General features: G+C 43.0%; 2 protein-coding genes across 2 annotated transcripts; both read right to left on the minus strand.

The window, feature by feature from the left end:
• Window positions 1-3,056: 3,056 nt before the first annotated feature.
• EAE98_008483 (uncharacterized protein) lies at window positions 3,057-4,696 on the minus strand (the record flags this gene model as incomplete). Its single annotated transcript, XM_038956106.1, has 3 exons — window positions 3,057-3,152; window positions 3,205-3,739; window positions 3,792-4,696. The coding sequence occupies 3 exons, from the start codon at window positions 4,694-4,696 to the stop codon at window positions 3,057-3,059; spliced, it is 1,536 nt and encodes a 511-aa protein (XP_038807565.1).
• A 2,534-nt stretch (window positions 4,697-7,230) lies between these two features.
• On the minus strand, window positions 7,231-12,509 carry EAE98_008484 (uncharacterized protein). Its single transcript, XM_038956107.1, has 8 exons — window positions 11,649-12,509; window positions 11,491-11,589; window positions 11,299-11,441; window positions 10,843-11,252; window positions 8,691-10,625; window positions 7,953-8,642; window positions 7,788-7,906; window positions 7,231-7,736 (listed from the first exon to the last, which is right to left on the minus strand). The coding sequence occupies exons 1-8, from the start codon at window positions 11,842-11,844 to the stop codon at window positions 7,522-7,524; spliced, it is 3,807 nt and encodes a 1,268-aa protein (XP_038807566.1). The 5' UTR covers window positions 11,845-12,509; the 3' UTR covers window positions 7,231-7,521.
• Window positions 12,510-13,741: the final 1,232 nt, after the last annotated feature.

Below are 13,741 nucleotides of genomic sequence, written 5' to 3' on the forward strand. Positions count from 1 at the left end.
CCTCCCAAACCAACCCTCAAATCCCTCTCCCTCAAAAGCCACACCACCGCTCCCCCCGGTCCCGCAAAAACAGCAATCCCCAAACTCCAAATCCATAACTCACCATTCTCTCTCCATGTAACATGTTCTCTTGACTTGATATTCAAAGTCATAGCCCATATCAACGCGGCGCTCGATCCGATATATTGATCATATTGCAAGAAGTAATGGATTGCCATCACCATGGATTCCATCTGTCTCTGTGGCCGAAAAGTTGGAGGGATGAAGACTCGAGTGAATGTTAAGAGGGAATGATGGGGGGGAGAGAAGAAAAAGGGGAAGAGATGGTTGCAGGTTATGAGTGTGAGGGGGAGGAGTTGACAAAATGTGGATACTATGAGTGCGAAATTGTAAGTTTGGAGGAGGAGATTGGTTTGTTGAATTGGGGTTGGTGAGCGCAGATGAGTATTTTTACTTTGGATCTTGGGTGCTGAAGATATTGGAGGATGAAGCACAGGATTTTGGGGTTGGAAAATGAATTGGGGATACGTGATTCCGAAAAGTAGTTGACATGTAGAAATCCAAGCAGGAAACCCCTGCCAAAGACCCCCAAAGCATTGTTTGGTGACTGTCGAGCGGAAGGGTAAAGATATCAATATCGATGGGATAATGTATCCGATGCATATAGATACTGGTAATGTTGCCAGGGCCGTTGTCTTCCGAATTGTGATTTCTCTAGTCCTGTCCCTACCACCTGCAGCAGCGGTATGAGAAGAAGCGAGATGAATACAACAATAAATCGGCATGATGAATCCATATCCCAAAATTTGCATCGCGAGTCCCCAAGGGAGAAAGCTATTAACTAGGTAGTTAGACCAAAGCAGATCAGATGGATATCATCATTCAAAACACAAAATTAAACGCACAAAGCAAAGACGGTTCCTCGATTTCCCTCTCTCACACTTTCAACCATGATAATAGTGATGACAGAAACAAGCTGTCCGGCGAACTGAAACGCATACAGAGAAAGCTCAGGAGCAGAACCATCTGTAATATTCGCAAACATGACGCCAGCAAGTGTGAGCAATTTATCTATGGGATTAATCCCGCAGAACAGCGTCAGAATGGGATTGTTGGAGCCGGGAAGGACATAGGGTCCTTGGTTGTAGAGATGGAGTAATGCGGATACATAGCCGTTTTGGTATATGGCGATGAACATTGCGTGGATGCCGAGGATGTGGATGATTGAGAGGATTGCTATGAAACGTCTGTTTGTCATGGTTTAGGATTTTGGAGGTTGGGGAATGTTAGGCAGAGGGGAGTAAGGTGTGGAGGTGTGGGAGGTGTGGAATATGTGGAATTAGATTGAGAATTGTAGACGAGTGGTTGTACTTGATCACAACCACGAAAGGAAATATCCTGGACTGAAGGTGAACAACGGAGTAAGATCTATTCATGCTAAGTCATCGAAAACACGTTTTATTCTTTTAATGATAAAGTGAATGTACCAAACCACTCCACTGGGTGTTAACACGCGTGATGAATAACACAAACGTAACACGAGACCTCAAAAGCTACGTGACTTAAATCGATTCTAATAATCTATACGCAAGATATATATTATCAAGATTCCACAAGTCCAACATCACCGGGAAAAGTAGTATTGAAGTTTGCTTAGTTATTGAACGGATCTTGATGGATCTTCACTGAAACAAAATAGATTGTCTCCCAAAATGTTGTGCTAGACTTTTCATACTGTGGGATTAGACATCATAAATCAGAGGTAGATAGAATTTTGAGTGGTCTTTATTAAAAAGAAAAAACTCTGCTGTAAGTGCTATTTGCATCAGTGACCTGGATCTCCATTCTGTATACCACTAGGAAGGCATTTTGTGAGGAGACAATTGGCAAATTGAGGACCAATTCAACTGGAAAGAAAGGTTGAGCAAACATCTAAGAGAATCTGTAATGTAGAAGGTTCTCACACACGCAAACAAATACATCAATACCACAGTCGGCAAAGATAATCGTCTCAAGTACCTAGTAAGTCCCAAACATAACAAATGATTGAATAAATCGTTAAGCAAATTCTCTAGCGATTGTAATTTCGTGCAAGACTCAAATCGCTAGAAGTACTACCTCGTTTCCGAAAAACTATCTATCGAGCCTGGATGTTCGAATGGGGAGATGGCGAGTTTGGCTTGGTAGAGGAGTATAGGAGATCATTTCTGCGATACACTTGAGAAGACTGCGGTGGGTATCACGTTGGTATCTTAGGGCGGGACATTGATCTTCTGAGCAAACTGGTAGTAAGTATATTGACGATCTCGAGGCAGTACCGTATCTGCAGGAGTGAGAGGCCGATCTCTGAATTCTTTAGGAAACAGACATATAAGTACCATCATACTGAGATTACAAGATATAGCAATTCCACGTTATACCATGCATCTTGAAACCCTCTGCACGCTTGTTTCTGGTCGATCTATTGGTGTCTTTTCATTCCACGTCTGTCATCACGCCAGCATCTCAATGATATCGAAATCCATGGTTCCTTCTACCAGAAAAACAAATATATCCATCCATGAGAACCTCTCAATTCATGGCAATACATCGTGAAACCCTAGACATTGATATATTTACTTTCAACAGACTCTCCACGGTTTCATTTTACTATGGACAAACAGTAAGTACTAGTTACCAGTTATCTCAACCTTGTTGTTAGAATACCCATCGTCTCATCTCACAACTACGTAGACAAGTCCTATTAAAGAAGTTCTGCAAATATCCACAATATCACTCACTATCTGTTCAAGCGGGACATTCATCATAAAACAAGACAAAGTATATCAAGAGGTATAAACATAGTTTCCAATCCACAAATCCAAACTCCAGTCCTATATACATGATTCACTTTTATCTTCTACCCCTCCACACTGATAATACCACCGCCCGAGAAAATAATATGTATAAACACAAACAACAACTTATTCTGAGCACCGGTAATGATCTATGTGAGAATTACCCACGGCGCTACAGCATACTGTGGTATCTTGAATGACAAAGGAAGCGTAACAGATTTAGTTCTTTGCTTCTTGAGCAAGTTGTTCGCCGAACATGCTCTGTACTAATTCTCCACCTCTGATGGCGAGGATAGAAAGGAGGGAATCGGATAACTGGGGTTCTGTTAGTATTTATTCGTATTCCTAGGGAAGGAAAGAAACTTACTCCGTGCGTCGACTCATTGCAACCCTGCAGCCAGATTCCTGCACCATTTTGTACCTTTCCATCTACTACCTTGACTCTATAATCTCTGGTTACTCCCCACTTGCCCTTTACTGGTCCATTTTCTCCCTTAACATCACTCCCCTCGCCTGTGGCAAGTTCCTCGCACCCTCGGAGAATCTCCACATGTGCATCTCTTCTATAACCAGTAGCGGTGAAAATATAATCAACATCCAACTCCTCTTCTTCCTTCTCAGCCCCCTCCTCAGTAACAATCTTCAGTCTCAAAGAATCATTAGAAGGAGAAGGTGTAGCTGTGATTACTCTTCTGTTTACAACGATAGCTGCCCGGGGAGTAGCACCAGTGCGCTCGCACTTGATACGTTGAATGTAGAGTTTGTCATAGAGATGCTCGAGGAGTTCGAGACGGACAACGCCATAGTTTGTGGCGCGATCAAGAACGATACCCGCGGCACGGAGATTGGAGGGACGGTTATAGTGAGGGGTTACGCGGTCGGGGTCGAAAATTTCGTTTACACTGCGAGTCTTAGTTTCATATCTATTGATGACGGGAAAGGAAGAAAACTTACAAAGGACTATCATCACTAGGTCTCAAACTCTGACCCTTAACAATCAACTTAACAGTCACACCAGTCTCCTCTCCAAAACGTTCCCATAAATCATTGTAGATTTCTGCAGCACTTTGTCCACTACCAATAACCGCAAATCTCAATGGCTTTCTAGTCTCCTTTTGCAACTTCTCAATCTTTCCAATGCTAGTAGCATATTGCGAAGAGTGCAATACGCATGGCTTATTTTGCAAAACAGGAGGAATAATAGCCTTTCCACCAACCGCAATGACAACATTCTTCGCTGCGTGTGTGACTGTCTCCCCGGAAGACGAGGAAGAAGAAATAGTAAAGCCAGGGATCTTTCCATCTTCAGCCGAAGGCGATGAAGGAACAACTGACTCTACATTTGCACCATATTTCACACAACCTTGCTTCTCAAAATGGCTAGCGCACCAACGCAAGTAATCCTCGTATTCCATACGAGAAGGTAAGAAAGTGCTCAAATTGATAAAGGTATTCAAGCGTCCCTTGGAGTGCAAATAGTTGATAAAGGTAAACTTGGATCGGGGATCACGGGGTGTAGCCAAATCTTTCAAGAAGGAGATTTGCATGCGAGCACCGGGGATCTGCATACCGGCGTGCCATGCAAACTCGGATTGCTTCTCGAGGAAAAGAACCTTTGGTGGGGGTAATGAGGATTTGGAGTAAGCGTCGTGGAGAGCGATGGCAATAGCGAGGGAAGCTGGGCCGAACCCGACACAGATCAAGTCGAGGGTTTCGGTTGAGGAGTTGCTGGTGAGAGTTTCTTCTGGGGAGAGGGAGAGGTTGTTCATCTTCAGAGAAGACATGAGTTTCTCGCCATTGATGGCAACTGGACGAAGTCCCTCGGGCGAGTTACCCGTGCTGATTGCTGAAGGAGCCATTTTTCTAATTTCGATTCGAGGACGAGTGTAAGATTGTATATGAATGTAACGTGATCAAAACTACTGATCAAGTGATTTGATATGAATGTTGATTTTCCCAAACTTCTGAGAGTAATCCGAATATGCTTTTATTCAAATCTCCTCAACGACTGGTATTGTCCAAAAAACCAACACCGAAAGAATATTCTCTTTCTCTTAAATAATACTATTCCAGGTACCAAAAAGTGTACTTTCCCAAGAGATACAATGATACCTCTACCACAAAAATCTGCTTTGCAATCCAAGGATTCTGATTGGAGACTCGATATTCCTTCGAAGCTTCGTGCAACTGCCGTTGAATACAAGTGTAAACTTGCCGTGCGTCCGATAGTCTTAAAGCTGTAACGGATTGGTGCAAAGCCGTAAGTATTAGAAAGTACCACTGGTTTGGCGGTAACTGCGTTTGGTGGTGTTTTGGGGGAAGGAGTATGTCGGTTAAGAAGTTTAATTGGTTGATTGACGAATTGAACTAATTTGTACAGCCCAAGATGATCGATAATTGATAAAGTGTATATCGATGACGGAATGACCAAGATAAGAGTAATATTTAAAGGTAGGAGGACTTATTTGGAATATCTAAAAGGATAATTGTAGATGGAGGAGGGAGGCTATGAATTATTGTCGAATAAACAGACGGTCGACCGATTTAAAAATAAAATCAAGAAATGGTTCGATATGTGATCTCGATAATGCAGAGGGAAAAGGGTGAGTAATAAAGCCTAACTGGTAAAAGTAGATGACAGGACTGACTCAAAAGAAAAAAGAGTCCAGATACTTATTGTGAAGGATATATGTATCTCTCAGTCAATAGAAAAGTGTAAATGGGATATCTGAAGTATTGTGTAATAGAATCTCGAACCATTAATTCAGTTACCTGAGCAAGAACATGGGGGACATCAACAATAAAATCACAGAACATGTATGCCAAGATTTCTCATTGTCATTGATAGGTATGATGGCAGGTTAGCATATGTGTATTTTGATTCCAGACATGGACCTTTTCCTGTTTATTATGGGGCAGCCAAAGATCATTCATGGATGATGAGAATGATGTTGTAGGGATGGCGAATATGAATGGTGTCAACGAGGATATGGAAGGTAGATTTGTGCACGAAGTATGAGTAGAATGGACTGACTCGACCGATTTTGGACATGATATGATATGTACATCGTCTGATTTTCTGGATATGTACATCGGACATGCTTCCCTCTTTGAATGCTACATTGTAGATGTCTTTTACTTCTTGATATTATAGGTTAGTCTTCTCGATTGCGTCGCTAGAGTTATGTGAATGGATAGATCGTAGCTATGGATACTCGAGTATTCCTACCGGTAAATATCCACTAAAGCTACTCCAGTCTCCAACAAGCTGTCAGTGACCTCTCTGTCACCACGCGCTTACATTCTTCCGGCATGAAAAGGTCGTATGTAGCATGTGAACGTGTGTGCGGGGTGCTCGTAGTAGCTTCTTCCAGTAGTAGATGGCGACATGACTTTTTCGTTAAGAGGACAAACCAATGAACAATTCACCTCGGAGACAACTTTTTGTATTTTCTCCACTTAGTTGCCAAGAGAAATTATCAGATCCGTCCCGAAATTTGTAAAGGCATGACGGATAAATGCGGAGCAAGGGAGGGAGGAAGGGAAAGGGTTGAAAAAAGCTCAATAGAATCTAGATACATACCAAGGTTCGAGCTACGGAGCAATGGTGCAGTGACTCGAGTGATACATACTTTTTCAACACGTTGAAACTTTCTTGAAGAATCCCTTTCATTCTCCACTCACCGACATCGGTCCACATTGTTTCGTACTCGTTATCAGATCCTTTGCTCCAACTAGATGCTCCACTGCATTCAATCTAACTGGCCAATTTCAGGAACTAGCGATGAAAATTTTTTATCAGATGAAAAAGATAATCATAATCCCTGTTAATCTCTACTTTTTCCTGCCTCTGGTAAATGATACTAAAAGAGTGAGATGCAGCTTATATAGTCACCATGCAGATCTCCTAGATTCAAATAGGCATGTCCGAAGCGATGGGAAACCTTGCTCGCTCTGGATAACTAAGATTTTCCAGGGCTTTAACTCGATATGGATGAAAGTGGAAAGAACTTCTGTCGTCCTAGATTTCGTAATGTGGGATGATGCAGGTTGGGCTCGACTTGAGATGCGTAACCTCAAAGGGAGAAATGATGCAGTGGGGTCACCACGTAAGGAAAACCAAATCTACTCGGTACCGGAGAATCAGATGGCAAAAAGGAATGGCCAATTTGTGAAGTGGATTAGAGCCCTGCATTATATTATTAACGTTTGCACCGAAGTGCCGACCTTGGGAGGTATCAGCGGCGGTGTAATGATTGGTGTGGATAATTTGGAGATATCGAAAACATGGCATCATATTGTTGTGTAACTCGTGTTGGAATAGACGATGCGGGATAAGGATTGTTACGACGATACGAGATTCAATAATATGTGAACAAGTTTGTTTGCCTGGTCGGAAGGAGACACGAGCACCGATTCACTAATGGTTGGTATATAAATAAATGCAAATCTATACTGAATCCGTGTCTTGACGTTTCGACTCCTGCATTACATATATCCTTATCTACAAGCCGTTGAGGGTTAAACAAACGTCGTGTCGGCTGTCCCTGATTCATGCCATGCTCTGTACCACCGCTTAAAATTCCACCTATCCATGGTAATAGAATCATAGTATTGTACAATTGAATATGAAAAGCATATCCAACGCTATGCTACAGAAGTAAAATGAACAACATAACTCACATCAACCCAAATCCTGCGCTCTGATCATTTCTTCATAGATACCGCCACCATTCATCAATTGCTCGTGCTTCCCTTCTTCCACTATTTTGCCACAATCGAAAACTAAGATGCGATCCGCATTTTGTACACTGGTAAGACGATGTGCAATCATGATCGTAGTTCGTTTACGAGAGACAGTTTTGATTGCTTCTTGTATCTGAGCTTCAGAATGCGAGTCTGTGGTATGTTAGTGTTTGATCTCTTGGCCAACAAAATAGAGTCCTTTACCAAGAGCTGAAGTGGCTTCATCAAGCAACAGAATCTCTGGGTCGCGAATATATGCTCGGGCTATTGCAACTCGTTGCTTCTGCCCCCCAGACAGTTGAGAACCATTTATACCGCATTGTCTAAAATTGTTAGCAACCTTGTGAAGTCTGAAAAGAATATACATACGTCTCGTAACCATCGGGTAGCCCGTTGATAAAGTCATGAATCCCGACAGCTTTACAAGCAGCTGTGATTTCCTCCATTGTCGCAGTGTGACCTGGCCGAGCCCCTAACCCAACATTGAACGCCACACTGCCCGAAAACAAATCAGGATCTTGAGATACGAGACTGAGTCGAGCTCGATGTTGAGACACAGGAACTTCCCGGATATCTATGCCATCAAGAAGAATTGCACCAGACGTTGGATCGTAAAATCGCTCTATTAATGAGATGGTTGATGTTTTTCCAGCTCCTGATTTTCCTACTAAAGCAACCGTCTCGCCAGCTTGTACGGTAAAGTTCAGGTTGGTGAATATGGGAGTATCGGCGCGAGATTTGTAAGCGAGACCAACATTTCTAAACTCGATTGTACCAGAAGGAATGGGAGAAGTGTCATTCAAGGTACCATCTGGAGAAATAGTCGCAGGGGCCGAGTCGTTAGTAAGGTCAATAGTTGGTTTCTCATCGTGCAATTTAAAGACTCGAGATGCGGCGCCCTTTGCCCTTCCAATATCTGGTGCTAGACTGAATAATTGGCCTGCGGCTTGAGCCGAATACAGTATAGCGGGGAGAACAATAAAAAATTGACGAGATGAATAATAGCCCTCTCTCACTTGCTTGGCTCCCCACCAATAAGCAAGAGCATATATGAAATATCTGTAAGCTGATTAGCCATTTGCCTCGCTACATAACGAGGATACTTACGTGATTGCTAACGCAAATGCAAGAAGTATATTGCCAAGCGCTGTGTTCCTAGAAGTCTGCTTTCGATGTTTGTTGACTGCGGCCTTGAACTTCGATGAAGTTTCTCGTTCTATTCCGAGTGCAGAAATGGTGCGAATTGCCCCACAAGCTTCAGTTGCAAATGCGGAAGCGTCGACATATGCTGCTTGGTTCTTTGCATCTATTTGAGCTAACACGCGTATCCGAAAGTATCCAGCAAGGAGAATCACTGGCGAAGTACCCAAAAGAACAATCGCGATTTTCCAAGCCACAGCATGTGCTAAGATAGCCCCACCGACGACCGAGACAAAACCGGATATCATAGTTCCGATGATCACACCCGAAAGTCCACTCAAGTGGCCGGAATCCATGTTCATAACAGAGATAAGGGCAGAAGTAGATCGGCCTGACATTAAAAACCATTCCATATCTTGTCTTAATATGGTTCGGAGGGATAGATCTCGAGTTCTCATGATTAAGGTTTCGGAAACAATTCCAAAGCAGGACCCGGAAGTTGTGTAGCCGAGAAGTGCAACGATTGCAACAATGAAGAACATTAAACAGAAAAAATCTACCTGAGAAGACGAGACAGAGCCGTTGAGTAAAGAAACCAAGTTACCGAAGATAATAGATTCGCCAATGACCAGACCTCCCGTTGCAGCACAAGCCGCGAATGCAAGTAAAGCAAAGGGAATCTCGGATTTTGTTAAAGCAAAACAGCGCCGAATTATTGCAAACGTTCCGAGAGATTTTGAAAATTTAGAGTCGCTCTCTTCAGGTGAGTCTTGTACAGAATCATTCTCATGATCAGAAAACCCGTCAGATGAGATGGATGGTTTTTCGATGGTTGGAAGTTCGAGGGATTCAACGTGTTGGCTTTTGCGAGAAGAATTTAGTCTTTGTGCTTCGATCAATTGACGATAAGCACCCTCAGGCTTTGACATTAGGAAATCGTGACTTCCCTGTTCAAGAACTAGACCTTTGCCCATAACGATGATGTTATCAGCAGCTTTCACTGATGCAAGACGATGAGCGACCATCACAGTAGTCCGCTTACTCGAGGATCTTGCTATTGCAAGAGAGCTCAAGATAGCCGCTTCGCTGATTGTATCAAGTGCACTAGTAGCTTCATCTAGTATCAATAGAGGAGGGTCACCAACTAAGGCCCTAGCAAGGCATAGTCGCTGTTTCTGGCCACCAGAAAGCCTCGTGCCAGATGGCTCACCAAGCCAAGTATCTAATCCATCTGGTAGCAATTCAATGAATTGCCAGGCATCGGAAGCCTTCGCAGCATCTATGCACTTCTCTCTCATCTGCTCCTCTTCCAGAGCAATTCCTTTGTAGCCATATCTGATATTATCATAAATGGTTCCCGAAAAGACTGCTGGATCTTGGTCAACCAAGGACATTTTCTCGCGGAGACTAGCTAAATTGTATTCAGGTATTGTGTGGCCGTTAACTCGAACAGAGCCCCGTAATGGGTCATAAAGTCTGAAGAGAAGCGAAGTGATGGTGGATTTGCCACTTCCAGATGCGCCTACAATACCTACAGAAGTTCCAGTTCTAATTTCTATATTGACTGAATCCAAAACGGTTTCGAGTGGGCGTGCTGGATAAGAAAAGCTGACATCTTCAAATGTAATGCTTCCTCCTGTATCTAGTATCTCGCTGTCACAGCTAATTCCTTCTTCGGAGTATACATCGATTGGTATGCTGGGATAGTCTATAAGACTGAATATTCGCTGCCCAGCGGAAGCGGCGTTTGCAAAGGATTGAACAAATGGGCCTGCTGCTCCAATCACAAATGAAGCGTCAAGTATTAGAAAGACAATGGCATACACAGTTCCTGCACTGCCAGACGAGCCTGAGTTGATTATCTTGGAGCCTTGCCAAAATGCTAAAGCATTTGCTGAAAACCTTTATATTGTTAGCATTGTAAAACAGATAAGATTCCAACCGTCCAGACTGAATATGGCTTCAAATATTCGAAAGCGGTAAAATATTCAGAGTGAATTCGCCCTTTCAAACTAGTCGAAACTTTTAACGAGACTCAAAATTGAAACCTTGTGATTATCAGACTGCAGTGCGGACCATTGGAAGCCATGAAAAGGGGGCTGAAAATAGCATAACCTACGCAATAAAAAATACACTGCCAAGCATCAGTGCACCCGTCACAGCCTTTTTTGCCCCGTATCTCATTGCAATAACTAGATTATTGTGATGAGAATCTGTTAAAGCATCAAAGGCATCAAAAGCTTGAACCACTTGTACTGCCTTCACAGCCCCTTCAGCAATTGAGTTTGCGATTGTATTACTCTCTGCCGCGGCCTTGGCGTATTTATTCAATGTGGTGGTACCAATGACAACAACCAGTGTCATAGAGGGAATTACCGCAGCAAAAAGAATTCCGGTGAGACGAGCGTTGAGAACAAACCCTACAATGAATGCTACAATAAAATAACTGCAAGATTGCAGAAATAGGCCCACTTTCTCAGCTGTACCAGCTTGGACTGTTTGTGCGTCTACAGTCAGACGACTGGTGATCTTGAAATGGTTAACTTTAGTCTTCTTACCGGATACGTGGTCTTACATCTGGACATTGAGTCTCATAGTATGTCTGATCAAGTCCCAAAGCTCTGTCGACCATCTGTATCCGTAAACCTCGCGATACTCTATCGCCAACGATTCCCCAGCAAAATGCCCAGCCCCATGTTACTATGAAATATGCGCACGCTGTATGGTTAGCAATTGCTTTGAGATTTTGAAAGATTTAAACTCTAACCAACAGCAACCAATTGATAGACTCGGGAAACAACTTCCTCCTCGGAAGGCGGAAAGACATCAATGATGCGCGCAAATATGATACCGATTATAGGAAGAGCTGTGATACCGAAAAGTTTCGTCAGAATTGAACTACACAGACAATGAAGATATACTGACGTGCCCCAGCAGCGATTGCAAATAGTACTCCACAAAATAAGATGAACCGAGACTGAAGGTCGTCCAAAGGTCTGAAAAGAGCGACATAAGAGGATCCACGCCCTCCTGATCTAAGTGAGATCCACGATCGTTTGACTAGGTTGGCATTGTTGGAATTCCCCCCATCTTCTGTGCTTCGGGACATAGTCTCCGTCATTTAAAGATGATATATGCAGGATATATCCCCCCAAAAATGACGGTTATGCAGCGGCCAAAGCCCGAAGCGGCAGAAATATCCTAATTTTCCCTAAGTCGAGACCGCCTTGTTTCTATCACATACACCGTAGATGTCTTCATATGAGATTCATCTGCTGGTTTGCGTACCCAGAAATTCAATTTTGGTTCGAACGTGTGATAATCGAATCAGCGAAGAGATAATGAGCAACAACGACGTCAAGTGATAGCCGAGTAATATTGTCGTGATCACCATAAAACAAAAGTGGTTGATGAAGTAAAGGGACTACCTTTGCCACTAAGATGATTCTGCTAAGAGAAGGAGGAAATGGAGTATGGAAAAAAGTTAATTGCATCGGCATTGAAAACTTCGCATCATTATTTAGCCTCAATCTTACTAAAGGAGTTGTTTCCCCTGTGGTAGAATCCACAAATCAAGGAGGATCAAAAATATGAAATATGAAATATACCAAGATCCCAAGGTATGCAATGAAAGCAACAAAAGTTGCACAAGTCAATGGACGATACATAATTCGCCACCAAGATAGCATAGAATCGAAGCATCATCTCAGGATTTACCTAGCATGATAAATCCCAAGACTGATATTGATTTGACATGTTCAGTGACATTCCACTGATTCCAAAAGAGCACTTTGAAAGAGTTCCGGATTCCATTGCATCCGAAAATGGCTTTTCCCAACTTTGGCTCTTTTTAGCTCAGATTCTAATAGTGTGAAGCCATCGGCTTGATCAGCAAATGGGTCGTAACTTTAGCACTGGCTAGAAATGTCGTATTTCATGATTAGCTGCAACGCTTGAGATAATATGGAGTAGTGCCAGCTTTCGAAGATATTGTCAAGTAAGATCTACAATCGTACATGAAAGCAAATTTAATATTGGTACTCCATTTGCTCCGAAGATCGGTTTCTGCGGATCAGATTAGATGGAAAATTTTCATCTGATAAGATTAAAAACCTGTAAGCATTCAACAAGCATCAAAGACCCCACCAATTTCACCACCCTTGTTTGGAACCTGCAGCTCGAGCCTCGTGCAGACTGCAGTAAGTATGACCGACCGCTGCTGACCAGGGTTATTGCATTATTAGCTGAGAAAAACTTGAAATCTTGCATTGATAAAGTGGGTGGATGCGGTTCCAGTGTGTCCAATATAATCAAGCCCCTTGTTCGCCATATACCAGGTGACTGGCCGGCAGTTCAACGGATATTCAAGCCTGTGAGTATCGAGAGGATGTACATTGTAAAGGCAGAAGAAGCCTCCAGAGGCCAGTAATACGGTACAATCAATGATGGCTCGAATTCGTGTGCTCCTGGATGTGGACGAGGTTGTTGTGGTGCGGACAGTAACAAGTGAGGTTCTTCTCTAGAAGCAGCTACTGGTGTACATGATTAGAAGATGACATAATAATGAGGCTGCCCCTCGTTTCACGTGACTTATAGATGTCTCTCAATTCGCAAATCAAGTATGTTTGTGCCAAGGGGCGTGGCCCAGTCCTTTGTGTATATGTGCGCCTCGATAGTTAAGAAGATTACCAGATGAAGCGTAGCATGATGCATTATTCATATTATAAACCTGACATGGATGTCCGACGCAGACATAAAATGTAAAGCACGTGATCTTCCAATAAAACCCAGAAGGCTAAAGTTCTTTTCCGCCTATAGCGCGAATGGTAATCTTACATACATGTTCCCTCTATCCGCCTCGCCAAGGATTAAGAGTATGAATCGTACTCTCGGTTGGGCTGCCTCGCTGCTTGCACTCCTCATCCAGAAACAGATGACGCTATCAATTTTGCCTACTTTTTTCCCAATCTCTCTAGCAGATGGCGCGTATTTCGAGTCGCCTTACCTCTTCCTTACTT

The sequence above is a fragment of the Botrytis deweyae genome (genome assembly GCF_014898535.1).
Source record: "Botrytis deweyae strain B1 chromosome Unknown BDEW_022, whole genome shotgun sequence".
Lineage (NCBI taxonomy): Eukaryota > Fungi > Ascomycota > Leotiomycetes > Helotiales > Sclerotiniaceae > Botrytis > Botrytis deweyae.

Coding starts and splice junctions, on each gene's coding strand:
- EAE98_008484 (XM_038956107.1), bottom strand. CDS start 11,844: ATGACGGAGACTATGTCCCGAAGCACAGAAGATGGGGGGAATTCCAAC. Junction 11,590..11,648: donor TGCAATCGCTGCTGGGGCAC/GTCAGTATATCT, acceptor TCGGTATCACAG/CTCTTCCTATAATCGGTATC. Junction 11,442..11,490: donor CTATCAATTGGTTGCTGTTG/GTTAGAGTTTAA, acceptor CTAACCATACAG/CGTGCGCATATTTCATAGTA.